General features: G+C 26.1%; 1 protein-coding gene across 5 annotated transcripts in view; it reads right to left on the reverse strand.

The window, feature by feature from the left end:
* The window catches only part of LOC135925862 (serine/threonine-protein kinase 10-like), a 121155-nt gene extending 101757 nt beyond the window's left edge, over positions 1 to 19398 (reverse strand). For all 5 annotated transcript variants that reach the window (XM_065461391.1, XM_065461388.1, XM_065461389.1 and 2 more), the window contains exons 1-2: positions 19216 to 19398; positions 5333 to 5497 (exon numbers count right to left, since the gene is read on the reverse strand). In XM_065461391.1, coding sequence (XP_065317463.1) covers positions 5333 to 5497; positions 19216 to 19371 — 321 coding nt within the window. In that variant the 5' untranslated portion in view covers positions 19372 to 19398. The remainder of the gene's footprint in view (positions 1 to 5332; positions 5498 to 19215) is intronic.
* Positions 19399 to 21977: the final 2579 nt, after the last annotated feature.

Here is a 21977-nt window from a genome sequence, read left to right on the forward strand (position 1 = left end):
AGGATATCTGTAAACCCTTGGACAATAACTGTGAAATATGCGTTAACCAGAATGCAACGCTAATTTAAAGGGAGAAACAATTTTTTCGAAAATAGATTTTTCAAATACTTATTACAAATTAAGGTGAATGAGAAAGCAAGTAAGATATTAACGATTAAGACGCATAGATGTTTATTTGCATTCTGGAGGTTGCCTTTTGGGTTAAAAGTATCAGCCTCGATATTTCAAGGAACCATGGCTGCTATGTTTCAAGGATTAAGTGGAATCATGTATTTATGACGTTTTGATATCAGGTAGAACAGAACAAAAGCATAATACGAAATAAATTAAAGTATTGATTTAATTTTAGAAAATAATCTGAGAGCTAATATGAAAAAAGTTTTTTTGGAGTAAAAAAAGTAATTTACTTAGGACATGATAAAGGGAAATAAAATTTCTCCCATTTCCAAGAATATAAAGAAGATTGTGGGCTTGAGATCACCGAATAATAAGACGGAATTACGATCTTTTTTAGGAGCTACAAATTATTATCATCGTTTCCTGCCGAATTTCGCTGAGATAGCCAAACCATTGTACAAGTTGTTAAAGAAAAATATCTGATTTGAATGGGAAAAAGAACAAAATGCAAGTTTTGAAATACTTAAGATAAAGATGCAAATACACCTATTCTGATTTGTTTTAATGAGAATTTATGTATTACTAGTTGATAACCCATCAAGAATGACGGGAATAAAAAAATCATGAACTATTACAGGAAAAATTTTTTTGAGAACATTCAGTGAATTTTCTAAAATTTGGAAGTAAATTCCATTAAGTAAGGAGATTGAAAGTATTTCTTTTTCCCGTTATGTATATAAAAATAGCTGGTAGTAATTGAGGTATCGTTAATAGCCTGGATAACCTGATCAAACGCATGTCGCTGTAAAACATTTAGATTGGCTAACATTACCATTGCGACATCTGCTTCTATTATTGGGTCATATAAATTAGATTGAGTGATAGGGTCAGGAGATGGAAGATTAAAATCGTTGCATTTGAACCCAGGACAATCTACACTGGTTAGAAGTATGGAGGATACTCCTGTGGTAGCAAAGGGTATGACATTTTTTGTTGTCCTCTAAGATAGTGTAGTAAAGTATTATAAAGATATGTCGTCTTGCCTGATCCACCAGGAGCATCTATATAGAAAAATCTGGTAGTAATTGAGGTATCGGCAATAGCCAAGATAACCTGATCAAAAGCATGTCGCTGTAAAACATTAACTCCTTACATAAAGATTTTATGAAAAATATACGTTCACCATCGCAAAATATGGTAGTAAAAAAATTTTTTTATCTCAACCACAATATGGGAACTTTGCAAATAGTTTAAAATACCTATTTATCAATATCTTCCCATGCCAGAAAATTAACCTTCCTCACTAATCCTAAGTACTTATTATAAATTAGATTTAACAAATAAATTTAAATTATATTTAGCCAATTGAAAAATAAACATTTATCTCATATTACCACCCCAAAATATGCCAGTATAGAAATTTTATCTCAAACACTATTTGAACTCTGGAAATGACATACAATACCAATTTATCAATATCTAACTACATTTTTAAATATTCTGTATCTTAAGAATCTCAAATAACTAAATAAAGTTTGCTTAGTTAATAAAGAAAATAATTAAACATCTGTTTAATTACTGTCTCTTATATGCTGGGGCCTTTGGCAGATATACTATTATGTCCTGTTGTAACCATTTCGTTATTAATATCAACATGTGAAATGCAGATTGAGTATGGGTCAGTTGAGACTTTAAAATTATTTTCTGATAACCAGAGGTAAGCTCAAACATGATTTAAATCTTGTGCCAACCTGGTGGTGATTTATTCTGTAATAATATCTATAAAAATTAAACATCTTTTTAATTACTGTCTGCTATATTTTGGGGCCTTTGGCAGATGTACTATTATGTCCTGTTGTAATCATAAATTAGATTTAACAAATAAATTTAAATTATATTTAGCCAATTGAAAAATAAAAATTTATCTCATATTACCACCCCAAGATATGCCAGTATAAAAATTTTATCTCAAACAATATTTGAACTCTGGAAATGACATATAATACCAATTTATCAATATTTACCTATATTTTTAAATATTCTGTATCTTAAGAATCTCAAATAAATAAATAAAGTTTGCTTAGTTAATTATGCTGGGGCCTTTGGCAGATATACTATTATGTCATGTTGTAATCATTTCGTTATTAATATCAACATGTGAAATGCAGATTGAGTATGGGTCAGTTGAGACTTTAAAATTATTTTCTGATAACCATTATTTTCTGTTGTAATCATTTCGTTACGATTTTTTTAATTAAAATAAAAAATGGTTTTTTAAAATTAAATAATATAAATAACTATAAACCAATAAATAAAGGCCTAATAAGCCAATAAAAATATAGATTAATAAACCAATAAAAATAAAATTGCATAACAATAACATATATAAGAAAGATTATATTACAAAATTTAATATAGAAGGTGGCTGAGTGGGAAGAACGTTTGCCTTTAAAACGTTAAGTCATGGGTTCGAATCCCGTTATGTATAAAAAATTTTCTTAAAATTTAACATTAGAGAGATATAGTCTCCATCGATTTAATAAACATTAAGAAGATAGGAAAGTTGATAGGAAAAATAAAAATTAACATTAAGAAGATAGGAAAGTTGATAAGAAAAATAAAAAAAATAAATTAACATTAAGGATATACGAAAACGTTCATTTCTTGATTACGGTGATTATATATATAGATGTTAATGAAAGTATAGGAGGAGCTTTGTTGCAAATGATTAATAACCAAACAATTAATGGCACTGAAAGAAATTTAATGATTTCATCCAAACTGAAAAAGGCTGTTATTGATAGGTAGCTTCGATTTTGAAATAAGGTTCCGAGCGGGTAGACTAAATTGTTTACCAGGCATATTATCAAAGTTGTTTGTTAAGGAAATAGAAAATGAAGAAATAGAACTCAGAATTAATAGTTTAGAGCAGTTTTTCTTAGAAGATAAATTAAATAATAGCATTATAAAGGCTTTGAAGGAAGATACAAGGGAAAAGCCGATAACTTTTGTGCTAGTTATATCCAAACATGATGAAGATTTAATGAGAATTAAAGCATGTTTGAAAGGAGATCTAGAATGGAAAAGGGAATACAAATCGATCAAAAACATTAAGATTGAATTAAACATAGAAGACAATTGTGTAATGAGAGGATTTATTTATACCTGATTTATTGAAAAAAGATATTTTAGCAGCTGTGCATGCCGGACATCAAGGCATAGAATGAATGAAGAATAAAGCATGAGAGTATATTTGGTGGCTTAAAATGAATAGCGAGATAGAAAATGTAGCTAAGAGTTGTGATATATGTGTGGACTAATGTACCACCAAGAAACAAGGAAGATAAATGGCCAGAGACCAGCATTCCACGCGAAATAATAAATGTAGATTATTTAGAATATGAGAAAATAAGATACTTTATCATGGTAGATGCAAGTTAAAAATGGATAGATTGTCAACAGGTTTCTGGTTTACAAGAGTAGCCTTGGACAAGATAAAGGATTTTGTAGGAAAATATAGATTAATGAAGATGTTAGTATTAGATGAAGTTCCAGCTTTTAAAGGTAGAGCATTTGGTAGATTTTTTGAAAGATGTAAGATTCAGCATTTAGTTTCACCACCACATTACCCAAGAAGCAATGGGCAGGCCGAGCGCATGGTAGCTATAGTTTAAAGTTGGTTAAAAAAATAAAAATATGGAGAAGGAAAATGTCGTTATCGTTGTTAGCATACAACAATACTAAGACATCTAAAGAAAGGTCTCCAGCGGAGATAGGGTGAAAAACGAGATCTAAATATGATTTTAAAGAAAAAATCAACAATAAGAGAACAAATTAATATTGAGAAATTTCCAATAAGATATCTTGTTTGGGTATTGTTGTTTGAAGGGTCTATTAAATGGAGGAAGGGTGTATGAAAAATATAGGAAGAAAGAAAGTTGAGGTAGAAATTGAAGGCCATAGGGATACATGGCCGAGAAATGTGAAACAGACATGACCAAGAATAGAGAGCAATGAAAACAAGATATATTAAGGGAATTCGACGTTTTTATATAAAAACGAAATTTTGGGATAATAGCAAAATAATTGAATTTGAGGTTTTTTACTGAAAAACGAAATTTTGGGTGATAGCAAATTTATAATAAAAGAAAATAGATGTAGAAAAATAATATCTAGAGGTTGCATTGAAAAGGAAAACGAAGGATTATCAAGGGACGATAAAAAATTGTCTTAAGGGTAGAGGTACAGTGAGATAGAAGAAAAGGGAGAGGAAGGGATAAATATTATATGCATATTAATTTTGTTTTTAGATGGTCTCGTATATATGTGTTGGAAATAAGATCATAAAGATGGAAATCCGTGAAATAGATGGGTCCGGAGAATCTAGAAAATGGTTACGACAGGTCAGAGAAGAGACATCCTGCCTGTATAGATGATTAATGAGGTAAGGACGTTAACCAGAGATCAAGGTAGAGGAGAGGAGTGGAAGATATCAAGGAGGATATAGGTACCATACCGTATTAGAAGATGTTAGGGTTGTGGGGGCAATCATTTTATACGCTATATGGAGAGAGCCCTAGTGGGTAATAACCAGTCACTACTGCCAAGATAATCGACGAAAGAACCGACTGGAGGATTATGCAGAATACGGCGGAACTGTTATTTGATGGAATGGAATGTTATAAGATTTGATCATATTTTTATGGATTTTAAATAAAGTTGCAATTAAATATTTTGTTTTAATTATGCAAATATTTTGTTTTGGATAAATTATTAGTTATAAATTGTAAATCATCTCTTTTACGCGTATTCAAATCCTTATATGAAAATATTTAGTTTGTATAGAAATAAAATTTCTCATTTTTTGAAATTTTTTTTTGATATATATATTTTATGAAATAAAGTAGATTTAAATTTACTTAATTAATTTATTAGTTCACTTAATTATTAATATATAATTTCAGTCAGTTCCTTACTACAACTTTCAAAACATTTAATATTTTATAATCCACATTAATTTATATAAGAATTTGTGTATTAGAAATTACATTGCATATTAATTGTAAAACCCCAAACTTATTTAAAATCAAAACATGTTCGTAGAAGCCAATTTTAAATCTTTTGATATATAGAATTATTCGAATAATATTTCAAACATGAGCCAAAAAATAATAATGATTTAAAATATTTTATGTATTAAAATATATTTAATTACCCATAATTTTTGCTTGAAATAATAAGCTTCATGCAACCCAACAATATTTTTGTGTTTACATTCGAACAATATATTGAGTTCAACGGTAAAATCATCAAGTTCGTCCTCGTTATGAATTTCTGCGATTTTGGCTGCAGCAAAAATGTTGGTCTGTTTGTTCTGAGCCTTAATTTTGTTTAGAATTTGTATTTAAATAAAAAGACATGTGTATTCTATAAAATGCATAGAATTATAAAAATCAGTAAAAATTTTTTTATACAGCTGAAATAGATTTTTGAATTATATTATGTTTTTTAGGTTTAATGCCAACAAAAAAGTTTTCTTTTAAATATTTGAATATACAGATAATCATAACCTGGATCACATGTCATATCAAAAACCTTTCGTCTGGTCTCTTTCAATTTCGATAAAATTGGTAGGCGCGTTATATATGTTTTTATTATATCAAAAACGAAATTATAGCTCATTAGCAATTATACAATGTAAAATAATGGGGACTAAATTACAAAAATTCGTTTTTAAAACCTTTTTATTGATGTTGAATAATTAGTTAAAAATTAAAATCTTAATTAGTTTGAATATTGAATCTTTAATAACTGTCAATAATTATAATTATGAGGGAAACGGTTTTTAAAAATATTGGTCATCTTATGTACATTTGAAAATATTCGAATATATTATGAGCTCCAATTTTTCAAATTTCATTTTCTATTATTCTTTTACTATTTTCCAAATAATTTCTTCTATAGCGTGGCTGGGCAATTATTTAAAATAACATAGCGAATAATGTATAAAAATCGTATGGATGGATAGGGCTATATGTGAATGTTTCAATGCAATAAACGGCCTTTTTTATCGTTTAAAATCATTTTAAGGCATTAAAATTGATTAACGAGTAATATCATGTTCATGGATTATGAAAAAAAATATTCAATATGCATATTACTCGTAAATCAATTATGACTTATGATGATTTCAAAGGGTAAAGAAAGCCTTTTATTGCATTGAAATGTTCTACTTATTTATATAAGTTTTTTATACATTATTAGCGATATTTATAATTACCCAGCCGCGCTAATTATTCCAATTATTACTAGTAAAAAAAAATAATAGAAATTAAAAATAGGAGCTCAAAATATATTCGAAATGTTAATTATATTTTAAACAAATTTAATTTTGTGTTTCCCCCATAATACAATTATTGACTTAGTTATTAATATTAGATTCAATGTTCGAACTAATTTAGCATTTAATTTTAAACTCTTTAACATCAGTAAGGGTGCATTCACAGTAGAGAGCGACAGCGACACGACAAAATACAAATATATGTAATTACTAATGACTATTCATAGCGAGCTTTTGCATCGCGACACGACATTCCCGACAAATTTGTCGCATTAAACATAGAAATCAATTTACAAAACATTTTGTTTTTTTTTTCAAAGCGACATAACTACAATATGGCCGAAAAAGAAAATTTGCAAGTAAATTTGAAATGCTATTAAAATAATAAATGTTATATATATTAGAATATAAATAAATATTATGTTAATAATTTTTTATAGAAAATCAATAAAGAAGATTTAATCAACTCCTTCAGATACCATACTTGTCTTTATGACAAAAAATGCATAGGTTATAAAAATACCCAGAAGAATAACTCTATATGGAAATCAATATCAGCTAAAAACAATATTGAGACAGGTAATTAAAGAGTATATAAATTTGAAATATTTTTCTTTTGCTATAGAGATGGCCAAATTAGCATGGAAAAATCTAAGAGATTGCTTTATGAGGGAACATAAAAAATTAACATCTTTAAAGAGTGGGTCAGGGACTAATCAAACTCCCACTTGGCAACATAACATGGCTTTCCTTAATCCAACTATAGAGCCAGGGATTCAGTATACCAATTTGAAAAAAAACAAATCCTGTTATATCTAAAATTGATGAAGCAAATATTGCTAGAGCAATGTTTGAGCAAATGAGTGGTAATGAAAATTATCAATATGAAGATGGTAAATATACTAATTTTTGTTAAGATTTTATTAATACATAGCCATTGAAATCCTCTGCATAGAGACAAGTAGTGAAGCTACAATTTTAAGGAATGATTGTAATCATATTTTATATAAATAATATTATATATATTTAGCATCACCATCAATTAGTATAGGATCAAGTTTATCTTGCAAAAAATTAATTAAAAAGAGGGATATTGATCAAGGTAATTTGCAGTTGTAAATATTTTTATTATTTTAAACTAGATCTATTTAAGCAAATACTTGAATTAGAAAAAATGAAAGAAAGAAGATTATCTACAAATTCTTGGATCAATGTCATGCTTGAGCAAACCCTAACAAAAAGATCAGAAAGGGGAAAGAAAAAGCTTATTAAAATTATTTTTGATATACTCTTCAATTTTGACAGTGATCAAGAATAATATAAAATATTATATTGCATTGTTATTATTTCATTGGAGGGCTTTTATATTATTTTAATCATATTTAAGACACATATAATAAACTTTCTTTTTATTAAATAATTACAAATCAATATAAAAAAAATAGAGTAATATTTTTAAAAAAATAATTATAAAGCTACAATTGCGATGATAATTTATTTCTATAAAAATATTCAGAAAAGGCATCTCTAATATCTATAGAAACCTTTGAGGGTTTTTTTATAGATTTAGGATTTCATAAATAATTATTTTATTTAGGATCTTGAGTATCCTTGAGGTGGAGATCTATGTTTTCTTTATCAATAACCAAATTGTGTAATAGTGCATAAGTTTTTATAATTGTTTCGCTATTGGTGACATTTGGTATCCAAGGCTCGATTAAGAATACACCATTTAGAGGCCAATATGCCAAAGGTGCATTCCACCCTTCTAGCCCTTGAAAGGCGATGGATAGTTACAACCTGTTCCCAAATATCTAAGCAATCTTGATTATGTAAAATAAAATTAATATAAACCTTAGTGTTATTATCAATTTTTCTTCTACTGATGTAGGATTTTGAATAAAATTTGTTTTTTTACCATTAGTTTTGATTTAATATGGGTTAAAATATAATAAAAGGTTTTCTAAATACAAAATTCCAATTTAGATTATACAATGAAATATATATTTTGGTTAATCTCATATAATTGTAAAATTTTTATTGTTTATAAGTTTTGGGAATAGTACTGAGAACTCTCCTTCCTCTTCTTTTCTAACATTCAGATTATTTTTTCTCCTTTTCATATAAGGATATAGTAGGAATAATTTTAAAGTTTGTATAGATAACTTTTTTAAAAAAAATAAAAATATGCTTGTCGCTTACGACACATCAGCTGCTCTGTCGTTTAGTGTCGCTGTCGCTCTCTACTGTGAATGCACCCTAAAAGGTAAAAAAAGAAGCGATTTTTGTATCCTTAATCCCTATTATCTTAGGTAATATAATTGCTAATGAGCTAAAATTTCCTTTTTGATATAGGGGAGATCGGGGTAAAAAGATTGGTATATTATATTTTTACAATAATATTTTGAAACATTAAAAAGCAGAACAAATTATATATCTTTTATAATCTAATCCTTCATATAATAAAAAAGATGTAGCTCTCTAACTATAATATTTTAGGAGCTGTGATCATTTATGTGAAGTGTGCCATTTTTGCCATTTTACCCCATACCTAGGGTAAAGTAGTTAAAATAAAATTGAACATAATTATATTGTTTAATTGAACAAAATATTGTGATTTAGATCTCATCACTTTTAGTATAAACTAATCGATACAATACCGGAATTTAAAAAATTGTATCAAAATTAGCAAATTTTCTATTGCTTTTTAAGCGCGTCATACATTTCAATTATACAGCTAATCAGACGAAACATTTTAACCGCTTTACCCATAACAACTTTAACCCAAGGCGATATTTATTGTATAAATCGTTATTGCGTGACTTCTAGTTGAGCTATAAACTTCCGATTATAGAGGAATATATATAAATTTTTAAATTCTGAGCTTTAATATATTTAGGCATGACTAAATACTGCATTGCTAAATAGCAATTAATCATAATTAATCAAAATTTTATTATATAATCTTTTAAATATAATTTTCAGAAATGTTTTTTTAAATATATCAATTTTTTATTAAATAAAAATTTGAGATTAAATATTTATTAATTTATAAATCTATTTTTAATGAATCCCGAAAAAGCCTATGGAAAAAAACTCAACCGAAAAATCTGAGGGAAAAAAAACCTTGAAGAAAAAAAATCTGTGGAATTAAGAATTTAGAAATAAAATATGTGAACATCTTTATTAAATACTTTAAATGGTAAATATAAAATATTTTGCTTTACATTTTATAAAGTAGAGATATATTTAAGGTAACTAATGTTTGATGGAAACCACAAACTATAAACTGAAGGATTCATTCAGTTATATGTTATACGCGTATCATATAAATTATTTGTGATAACGGGGGTTTACTGCCTTTTACAAAAAAAACTCAAATAACTTAAATAGCAAATGAACATAATTTAGATATAGATCCCACAAGAATATACATTTATTTTGAAAAATGATTTATCAATGCTGTAAAAAATGTTCTTGGTAAGTTATTAATTACATTTTATGTTTTAATTTGGCATGTATCTAGGGCCACATGCGTGTATCAAATGGTGCATTTATCATCTCTAGCAATTCAATCAAATTCAAGCATTAGGAGAATTATATTTGCTATTGTTAAAAAACTTATAAATTTTATAGTTGTATATTTGAAAAAAAAATTAATTTAGACTTGATAAAAAAAATCAACATAATAAGGGAATTTAATAAAAAAATTATTAAGATGTATCTAAATATATATTAGGACATATTGTCAAAGTTATCATAGAGTAAAGTTGTTATATTTTAAAAAAAACAAAACAAAATATAACACTTCTTATTAAAATACTTTGATAATAAGAACACCTGAAAAATAGCTTTCTAATAAAAATTACTTTAGAATTTAATATAAATTAATGCTACTTTAACTTAAATATATGTAACACCAAAAGTTTATAATTATTAAAAATGACCTAGCTAAATTTCCTTTGAACAATTCTTGTTAATAAAAACATAAGACTTAAGTTATGTAGGATATAAAAGGGATATGAAATGAAAGTAAATATTTATATTTCAAAAAGTCATTATTATTTTTATTTTTGAAAAATAGAAGATCATTACTAATTAGACATAACTTTATTTAGATATTCACATTTTATTATTAATTTAATTAATAATTTTTGAGACTACATTATATCAATATAAAATAGTTTATATTATTATTAAAGTAAATAAATCTTTAATAAGCTTTTTTATAAATATTATATTGTATTACTTATATTTTTTGGTGCAAATATATTCCTTACTGCAGGACCTTGTAGTCTTTAACGTTCAGGAGAAACAAAAAGCTAATAAATATTTATTTTAAAAAAAATAGATAATCATGTGATAAAATTCATGTCAGTTTTTATTATTAAAATATTCATTTTTGGAAATGGTCCTCCCAATGATAAAAATCATGTCTATAATAATTAAAAAGATTCGAACTTTTATAGGTGATGATTGAGGACCTATAAATATACAGCTTTCTGCAAAAGAAAAACATTTTTGATAAATGTTACTTACAAGTTCTTGATGAGGAAGCAACATTATGATTTTTATTTTAGTATGAATATATTTTATGAATTGTCTATTTATTCAGTGAAATTATTTATTTATATTGTATTCTCATTTAAACTCCTTTGATAAAAATTTGTAAATCACAAAATATTAGAAATGAGTAATTTTAATAGATTTTTGATAGTACATATAAAAATTTTAAAAAAATGATGAGTTACATAAATAATTTACAAAGTAATTTGCACTGTAACTGTGATATATATAACTATATCGTTAGTTTTTTAATAAATACCTGTAACTACTTACTTTTAAGGGTAAATTTATCAATGTTAGAAAAAAAATTCTATTCAACTGATCAATACCAATGATTAGGGACTTCTACACCTCCTTAAGCTATTAACAATTTAACCACCTATAAAAATTTTATTCTAATAAAAATATAAGCAAAAATAAAAATTTTTAATAAAAATTAGCAAAAAAGAGAAATCCAAATCAGAACTGTCATTCGATGTCAAATGAGCAAAAAATTAGACTTTCGGCTGACCCCTTTCGATTTTTTTCAAAATTTGGTAAGCAAAGAAAGTGTAATGTAATTAAGAAATTTTCAAAATTTGTTGTCGTATTTTTACCATTCACTGTCTTCATTCAATTAAACATATCCTAAAAACTACATAAGTGTAAATAACAAATTTAATAGCAAAATTACGTATAAAGATTATATTTTTAGATAAATTTTATTTTTGATTTTTCCAATTTCCGGTCATTTTATTTAATATACAAGAATTAAAAAAAATTTGGAAATAACAGCCTTTTATTTTTATAAAAAATTTAGGAGACATTATTAAACTCCTCTTCTATATTTATAAAAAAAATCGGTCTGGGACGCGTCCAAATTCATTCTCAAAATCGGTAAAAATGACTAGAAAAGTGTACAAATATTTTCCCAAAGAGGGGCGTCTTTGTATAAAATTAAATATTAATCAGTTTTTAATAGTTTTTCTTAGCGTATTTAATATAATTTAAAGTATTATTAATCTTGTGAGTAAAAATAACAATAAGCGGGGTTTCAATCAATAAAAGAAATTTTTATATGTCAAATCAAAATTCGGCCGACCTCTTTTAAAATAGTTAAAAAAATGATGGAATTATTTAAATTGGTAAAAAAAATGAGAAGGCCGTTTATTTTAGCTTGCTTGGACATCGGTATCCTGAGATATAGGGCTTCAAAGGTGCAAAAAATGGCGAGTTTCGAGCCTATAAATTATTTAAATTGCTTATATCTCAAAAACTATGTAAAAATAAATAAATATATGATTTTATAAGTAAAATAAATCTCTAGAGGTCTATTGAAAGAATAAAAAATTTGTCGACATTTTGCCTTTAAATTCTTGCTTACGGCTTCACGGATGTTTTTAACCAATGGTTTTCGAAAAAAAATTGTCTTCTATTTAAACACCTTTTATAAATATATATACAATATGAAAACCATAGCGATGCTATTGGCTCTTCTGGAATAAACATTTTATAATTAGATGGCGTTATAAGAAATTATGGATTATGGTTAAGATTTTGGTGCTACCTTACCAATATTAGGATATTTTTACTCTTTATACAAAAATATTTTTAAATTCTAAGATAAGTACCAATTAAACAAGGGGGCAATGGGGGAAAATGCTCCTTAGACATCTTAATAATGTTTCAAGATTCCAATATCAAATCTTTTTCATTTATTTTTATTATTTATCTTTATTAATAACATAGAAATACAGATAATCTAATTCCTTCCATTATTTAAAATATAGTTAGAAATATAAATAATTAAATATTTAAGCAAATAAATTTAAATTGCCACATCTTTATATATAATACAAATGAAATTTCAATTTAAAAAAAATCAATATTCAGGAAGAGCTGTCGCCTATATTTATATATTTATAAAAGGGTCTAAAATAAAAAGCAAAAATTTTTTCGAAAACTACCCCCTTTTTGCTTAAAAACACGTGTAAACGTAAACCGTAAGCTAAAGCAAATTGGCACAATTTTTTTTTCCTCGCCAGATCTACCTATAAAATGATATATATATATATATCATTTTTTAAAATATTTTTAAGATATAAGCAATTTAAAATTTTACAATGCGAAACTTGTAATTTTTTTCATCTTTGAGGCTCACGAACCAGGCTGATATGAAATACTCAAGATTCTGATTCATTCTAAACTTGATTGAACATATATTTTATTAAGATTCATTAAATATATATTATATGGACGAATAAATAATTTTATAATAAAATGAATTTCTTTTATCGGTTGACAATTTCTTTTATTGATTGAAACTCCCGTTGTCATTTTCATTTACGAGATGAATTATCATTTATATTATATCAAATACGTTAAGAAAAACCATGAAAAACTGATTAATATGTAACTTTATACAAAGACGCCCCCGTTTACACACTTTTCTAATAATTTTTATCGATTTTGAGAATGAAGCTGGCCGCGTCCCGGATCAAATTTATTTTATAAAAATAGAAGAGTTTAGTAAGGTCTCCTGAATTTTTTATAATTAAAGGTGGTATTATTTCCAAAAAATCATCAGAGCCCTGCAGGCCCGGCATTGAATATTTTTTTATTTAAAATAACCGGGCCGGGTAAATTTTTAGTTTAAATTTTATATTTATAAAAAAATAATGATTCCATATGGCATCTACGTGCGCCTAAATAGAAAAATTATGTTCTTAAGAAATGCTAGCATTATAAATATTATCAGATTCTATGTGTAATCCACTAGTAATAGAAGGTATAAAACTAATGGAACGTTTATAATTTGGCCAAAGTCGGAACATAAAAATGAAGGAGTTAAAACGTAATAAAATACAAGCAAAAGCCTATATTATCCTGATAATTAATAAATACGCATGAAATTATTATATAATTATATTGTAATGCCTCATTAAATCATCACGCGTTCTTAGAAGTTATAAAATAACATGCAAGTTGATGATGTCAAATTAGTTCGCAGAACTTTAAAGGGTTTAATCCTTAAATATTATATAAAATGGCCGGAAATTGTAAAAATCAAAAAAAAATTTTATCTAAAAGAATAATCTTTGTACGTGATATTGATTAGATATCTGCAAATCACGGTTCGGCCTGTACCCGTTGCGAACGGCTTTCGGGCTGGGTCGGGCCTAATATTTTTTTTAAAAAAATTTTGAGCTAGACCAGGTCGGGCTTAAATTTTAAATATGATATCATATATTTGTCAAATAAATTAATATATTTCAAAATTCTTGCAAGAAACAAAGCGTTAATATTTTCTATTTATTTTATTAAAAATAAAAAAAAATTAAATTTTTCTATATTTAAATAAATTCAGGAAGGGCCAGGAGGCAAATATTATTTTTTATTTCGGTTCGGGCTTTTTAGAACAAATAAAAAAAAAAATTTGGGGATCGGGATGGACAGGGCATTTTTTTTAAATTTCAGGCCCAGCCAAGTTTAAAAAATTAGGCCCGATGCAGATCACTAATTTTGATATTAAATTTTTTATTTATACTTGTGTAGTTTTTATGATATGCTTAATTGATTGGAAGCAAATAATGGTAAAAATACGGCATTATAGCCACTTTGAACCCTAATATTTTAAAAAATATAAAAGACAGGATACTAAACTTTTGGCCATATCTTAGTTACATTAACCTTTAATTGTTTACCAATTAAAAAATCAAAGGTGGTCAGCCAAATCGTGGTTGATTTATGAAATGATCTAAACTATGGTTTTACTTTTTGACAATAGAGTCTACATAATAACTAGCCCCCCCCCCACATTTCAATTCTTGCCATCAATTCCAAAAAAATTATATCATCATCATTGGGGGTGTACCGATATCATTTTTTGGAGGCTGATCCGATATTCCCGATATTAAATTGGTATCGGCCGATTACCGATCCAATATTATATCTAATTTTGTATTCTGTAAAGATACCAACGGTTTTAATTTTTAATATACTTTAATTAGTATAGCATCAATAATTTAACTATACCATAACTTATGTCATTAAATATATTATAATGATCAGTATAGTTTATATTCAATTCAATTGCAATTCTAAAAGTATATAAAATATTTTTATTGTTAAATCACTTTTATATAATAAGTAATAACATTAATCTATATACATAATAACAAATTTATTATGAAATTTGAAAAAATATTTAAAATAATATTTAACATTAATATATCGAAGATTTCTTTTTAGATATATATCAAAATTTCCAATTATCAGAAGTCAGCCTGTGGCGATGGTAACTGCCAATATCACCTGCTTCACTAAAAACAGATTCTGAAGAGATTATCCAACACTTTTATAAACTGAATGCGCAAAAAAAATAACAATATGGCAGAATGTTTATTAATAAATTATTATTATTAAAAAAATATATATAAAAATGGATTTTGATTTTATTTATAAGAATAAATGATTTTAGATATAACTTTTTTAAAAAATTTATAACATTTTATTTTTGTTAAAGACGCCATTTATATAGGATCGGAAATTTTATAATATTGGCCGATAACCAATATTTCAATATGGGTGAAATATCGGCCCGATCCGATAAAAAATATAGGTACATCCCTAAATCATATGCAGTATTCATAGGAAAAAAAACAGTCTAGCAATATATTATGATTTATTAAAAATTAATCCATGCAATTTATAAAAAAAATTAATAAGAAATACTTCTTTTCTATTAGTTAAGAAATTTGTCGATGATATTTTTTATAGATTTGTCAGCTAATTTTTTTTTTAATTTTTGAGGGTTAATTATACTTAAAACTGAAAGTGTTGGTAAATACAAGCAAATTTGACTATAAAATTGCAAATAGCTTGTTATCAAGGCAAGGTTATAGAAAATTTTAAAAAAACCAGACTTTAGTAAAGGCTATATAATATCATCTTAGGTGAATATCTTATCGTTATTTTTGATATTATCCATAATTCATCCATTATTCAGTTTTCTTAAAGGTAACCCATTAAAATTTTTTCTTTTTGTTCTTTGCCAAAAATCCAAAAACAAGATAAAATTAAATTTCAAAACATATATAGGATAAATGGATATAAAATTTGTGCATATTTATTTTCTATCATTTCTGTAATTTGATGTCAAAGCAGGTGTTAATCGATCCACATCGCAAATTTTCCTGTTTTCGTAAATATCATAAGCTAGGAGTGTACCGATACTACTTTTTGGATGCCGATCAGACCTAATATGATATATTATTTATATCGACCGATTACCTATCCAATATCATATTTGATTTTGTATTCTGTAAACATTCATTAATTTTTAATCCCTATCTAGTGTTGCAAAATCGCTTCTTTTGATTATAAAGGGCCAACTCAGTACTTTCCAGAAAAATTTTAAACAAGCCTGAAGATTTTGCTCATAGATGGCACAAAGTTTTGGATATCTATTTGCAAAACTCGAGCTTCAAATATTTTTCTAGATAAAATACTGAGTTAGCCATTTTTAAAAATTGACTCAAATGAAACAATTTTGCACTTATTACTCTACTCCTTGCATATACTTTTTTTAAACATAAATTTAAAAGTATATAAAATATTTTTATTGATAAATCACCTATTTATATAATAACATCAATGTAACATAATATGTAATAAATATATTATGAAATTTGAAATAAATTTTTTTAAAAATTAAGATCTTTTAATAACAACTATAATTCAAAATTTTTAGAAAAAAGCATTTTATCAGAGTTGTTAAACCCTACTTTTAAAAGTAGCGCATTACTGTAATTGCTACTCATCAAAAAAAAGTAGAACACTATTAGCTACTATTTTTTAAATGTAGCTATGGCTACCTTATAGGCTACTTTTTATTTAAAAAATTAGAAATATTTTTGTTATATTTATTGTTTATAATGTAATTGCCTAGTATATAATACATAAAAATCAACATTTATAAAAATTTATTTAAAAAGACTATAATTTATGTAATAAAAATAACTATATGGTAATATTACCAGGGCCCGAATACCAAACATCCTGGAGCCTACAAATTTATCGTTAGATGATGGCTTAAGACCAGATGGCTTAACTTCCGGTTAAGCCATCTGGTCTTTAGGGAAATCCTTAATTTGGGACTTCACATGTGTATCTTCTTCCCAAAAAATTTAAATTCTAATCCGGTTGATATAGCCGAGAAAAAAAAACAATGAAATATTCCAAATTCACAAATTATATTTTTACACCAATTGTTATCTCTTCCCTTGGACATATGCCAAGTGGAACTTTAAAGTTTTTAAAAAATATAGGGGTTAAGATAAGAGCCCTTACATCAGAACCTAAAGAATTTTATTTTTTAAAACAAAACCTTCAAATCACAATTTTAAAATATAATTACGCATGTTTTTTGGGTACTTGTAGTCCCACCTCGGTTTTTATATAATATTGATTTAATTTATTTTATATTTGATGTGAGAAAACTATATATTTTTAATAAATTGAAGTCATTTTAAAAAAAAAAATTTATTTATATTTTGCATTTTAATAATAAAATTATTTCTATCATGCCCAAGTCTAGAGCGACGAACAGAAAGTATAAGTTCCGCCTTACTAAATAATCTCTCAATACTAACACTTGAGCGCAGGCAGTATTTAATTTTATATACATATTTATAATATAAGAAAAATTATAAAAAATATTCATTTGTATTTTTAGATTTAAAAAAACGTATCTAGGGGATTTTCTATTATATTAGAATCTTTAATTTCAAAAAAATATCAGTGGAAGTTTTAATGGTTCTAACTAGAGCATCTTTGTTGCTATCTCAATCATTAATGCCTGGCAACAAAAATTGTTGTACCAGGGGAAAAAGTTTTAATCATAATAGTACCAATGAAATTGGCTGAACTGTGCCAAATATAAAATAGACAATAACTTTATCAGCCAATTTCTGAGAAATATTGGTATGTGCAATATTTTTAAAATTTAGCTTGAATTGAATTGGTCTTTTTGAATGTCCCCTATACCAAAATTATTAAGATGTTTTTGTATCCCTTTAAAATTGTTGTGAGCATTCTTACAAAATAAAAATACTATTAGAATTTAAATATAACAATTACCTTTAGGTGTTTCTGATTTATAGCTACTAGATTTATTTGAGGATATATTTTTTTTATAGTGTGAACATATAAATTTGTAGCCATTTTTTGTTTTTAGATTAATTTGAAAATATTTCCTCATTTTGAAATGGAGAATTTGTATTATTGTTATCAAGGACATTTTCTTCCAGGGAACCTTCCATTTCATTAATATCATAATTGTCTGACTCACTTACATCAATTTAGATATCCATTTGAGATGATATTTTAAATAATTTACACCAGATGATTTAGGTTTATAATTCAAATTGAAAATATAAATTATGATATTATAAATTTCCATTTATAGTTACATTCATTATATTTTTAAAGGAGCACATTAAAAAAATCATTGGAAAAAAAAGTAGCATGCTATTAGCTATAGCTACCAAGATAGTGTGCTACAGTAGAACTTTAACAACTCTGATTTTTATATAAAAAATATAAGTGAAAACCCAAAATTATTTTTATAAAAATATTATATAGCCAAATTTCTATGATAAGAAAAGATCTTCAAATAAATTTATGGTGTAAATATTGGCCCTACCTATAGTAGAAACCTGGATATGCATGTGTCAAGTCATGTTTTTTGAAAGAATATAAATATTTTATCTGTTACTTAGAGGTATTGTGCAAAAAAACTATTTAAAAAAGGGTTAAAGAATTGAATATTTTTAGTTTTAAATGATAATCAGTGTAATAAACATTTTCTAATAATAAATATAACAATATATTATTGCTGTAGTTATGTAGAATTTTGTAATAAATAGTAATATATTTATTTTTAAAAGATTTTGTTCAAAATTTGATAATTGAATAACACATACAAGGTAATGATCAATGCTAATTTGTAATTACTGATAAATAAGGTAATCCTAATAATAAATCAATAACAACAAATTTAAACATTATTTTTCACTTTATAATTTTTTTAAATACAGCCGTCTACTTTAATTATATATCAAAAATTAAACTAAACCAATATATAATAAATTTAAATATTTCTTATGTTGGGCGAAATAGCTTTAAATATAAATTGATCGATATTTAATTACTTTATAGACTTTACCATATGCACCATCACCTAATTCTTTTATAAGATCCCAAATCTGTTCTGGGTCCTCATTGAGATTTAAATACTGGTGAATATCGAGTTTTTTCTTTTTATTCTCAAAATTGGTAATATTAAATAATTTTTTGATAAAAGCCATGTTATCTTATTATAAAAATATGTATAAAATTAGGCTAAAAACTGACTTGAGTGACAGCTAATCAAAATCAACGGTATAGTGTTGACAAAGGGCTCGATTTGAGCCGATTTTTAAAAACGGCTAACTCAACATTATAGCCAGGAAAATAGTGCCTAAGTGGCTAGATTTTTCCAATAGATGTTCAATCCTATGTGCCATATATGAGCGAAATCTATAGGCTTGCATAATATTTTCTGGATAAAATATTGAATTGAGTTAGTCGTTTTAAAAATCAGCTCAAATTGACCCAGTTAAGAACGCTAATTTATTTAGCAACTATCATATGACACGTTTAATAGTTATAATCAATGGTTATAATATGAGTTGTAATATTTTCTATCATTAATTCAGAAGTGGAATTCTTATTGTGCGTTTAATTTATTTTAAAGCTATAATAAATAAATTCTTTTTAAACTATGTTTAAAACATTTTTTACAATGACTATACTCTCTTACTTATACTTATTTTTTAAATAAATAATACTCAGCTTCGTTTTAGTTGCCCTTTGCTAAAAATAGTTATTACCTCTATTTATAGTTTTAACATCCTACATAAGTAAACATAGCTGTTAAAATCTATGAGCTGATAAATTTATTGAAAAAATTTGCATGATAGCTTTATCAACTTACAACAGTTACATCAGTTAGACGATTCCTTTATTATAATTACAAGTTGGTTTAATTTAATGAGACTAAATTAACATTTATTTATACTCAGAATTAAAACGTAGTATATAATTTTAGCAATATTTTTTTATAACAATATCTAGATAATTTCTTGGTCACGATCGCTTATAATATAATGAATGAATTCAAACATCTGATTCTTACAACAGACAAAAACATTTTATCAAATATGTAAAAAAATATCATTAACTTTTTTCTATAGTGGCTTATTGGCAAACCTTCATAAATATCAATTACAAATTGACAGATACAGGGTAGAGTTCCCTGGAAATTATGAATAGCTCTCTCAATGAAATTTTTTTAATGGTCCCTGATAGCTTCCTAAACGAAAAAATTTTTTGATAACCCAACTGAGACAAAAAATATTTTTTGATAGCTCCTCTGAACAATTTTTTTTAGAATTCTATTATATATTATAAAGATACTAGTAGATAGCCCGTCAAAAATGACGGAGAATGAGAATTTTATTCGTTTTTTAAAAAAGATGTTACCTTTTATATAAAAATCATATCCAATTTATATAATTTTTAAAACCCCTCCCCCTCCCCATTTAGGTCAAGTCCAAGCAATGTCATTGAGTCCAACCCATTAGGACTAAGAGTGGAAACTATTATTTGAGTCAAAATATATTTAAATGAGCTTGAACCCAATACCAAAATTCTTTGTAAATATATTACTGGTTACATAAGACTAACATTTAACATTAAAAAATTTCAAGCCAGGTCCAAGCTCATAATATTTGGAAAAAATTTCCACGCGTTCAAGACCTTATAATTTATAAAAAAATTTCTCAACTAGTAGATAAAATAATTAGTATAATTAACTTAATTTAATATTCTTATTTGAGTATATATCTTTTCTTTTTTTAAAAAAGAATTTAGCTTAATTTAATAATCTTACTTCTTCAAAAGAAAACTTTGATTAAGTCTGTTTAAGAGTGCCCTTATTTAGAGAATTTTTTTAAATAATTGGCACTCCGATTGAATTCAAGGAAAATGATAGTCTCTAAAAATAGATATGATCATAAAAAATGAACAAATAAATTACTTCTTCTGATTTCAGGAATTCAAATAAAATGATAATCTCTAAAAATTGGTATCTGGCACTCCGATTTCAGTCAAGGAAAATGATAGTCTGTAAAAATAGATATGATCATAAAAAATCAACAAATAAATTACTTCTTCTGATTTCAGGAATTCAAATTTGGTATGAACATCTGTTTATAAAAAAACAAATAAAAAATAAATAAATAAATACGTACTGATGACATGACGTAACGATGACATGACGTAACGATGACATGACGTAACGATGACATGACGTAACGATGACATGACGTAACGATGACATGACGTAACGATGACATGACGTAACGATGACATGACGTAACGATGACATGACGTCACGATGACATGACGTCACGATGACATGACGTCACGATGACATGACGTCACGATGACGTAGTGAGGACATCGGAAAATTATAATATAGATAATTTTTTTTTTTAAATTTATGAGTGTATATATTTTTATTAAATGAGTGCTATTTTTATTAGATCAATAGGTGATACTGGAGTTTTTGCAAAATCATCTATCAACTGTTAGCGGACTGGCGACACTACGGCCTCGTGGGCATTTTTTATAGCAGTTTCATTTATATGGAGGCGAAGCCCCCATACCCCCATTTTGCGGGCCTTCGGCCCGCTTTTGCCCGGTCTTCGACCGGTTTCCCTTAAATGGCTTCTTTGATTTAAATGATTATTACTTCTTATTTTTTGAAAATAACAAACGTTTTACATTCTTAGTAAAATAAAAGTATTATACGATAATCATATATTTTATTTTTAAAAAATGCACTAAAATCATATTCATTACCTATATA

Source organism: Gordionus sp. m RMFG-2023, chromosome 3 (assembly GCF_954871325.1).
Source record: "Gordionus sp. m RMFG-2023 chromosome 3, tfGorSpeb1-WG-v2, whole genome shotgun sequence".
Lineage (NCBI taxonomy): Eukaryota > Metazoa > Nematomorpha > Gordioida > Chordodea > Parachordodidae > Gordionus > Gordionus sp. m RMFG-2023.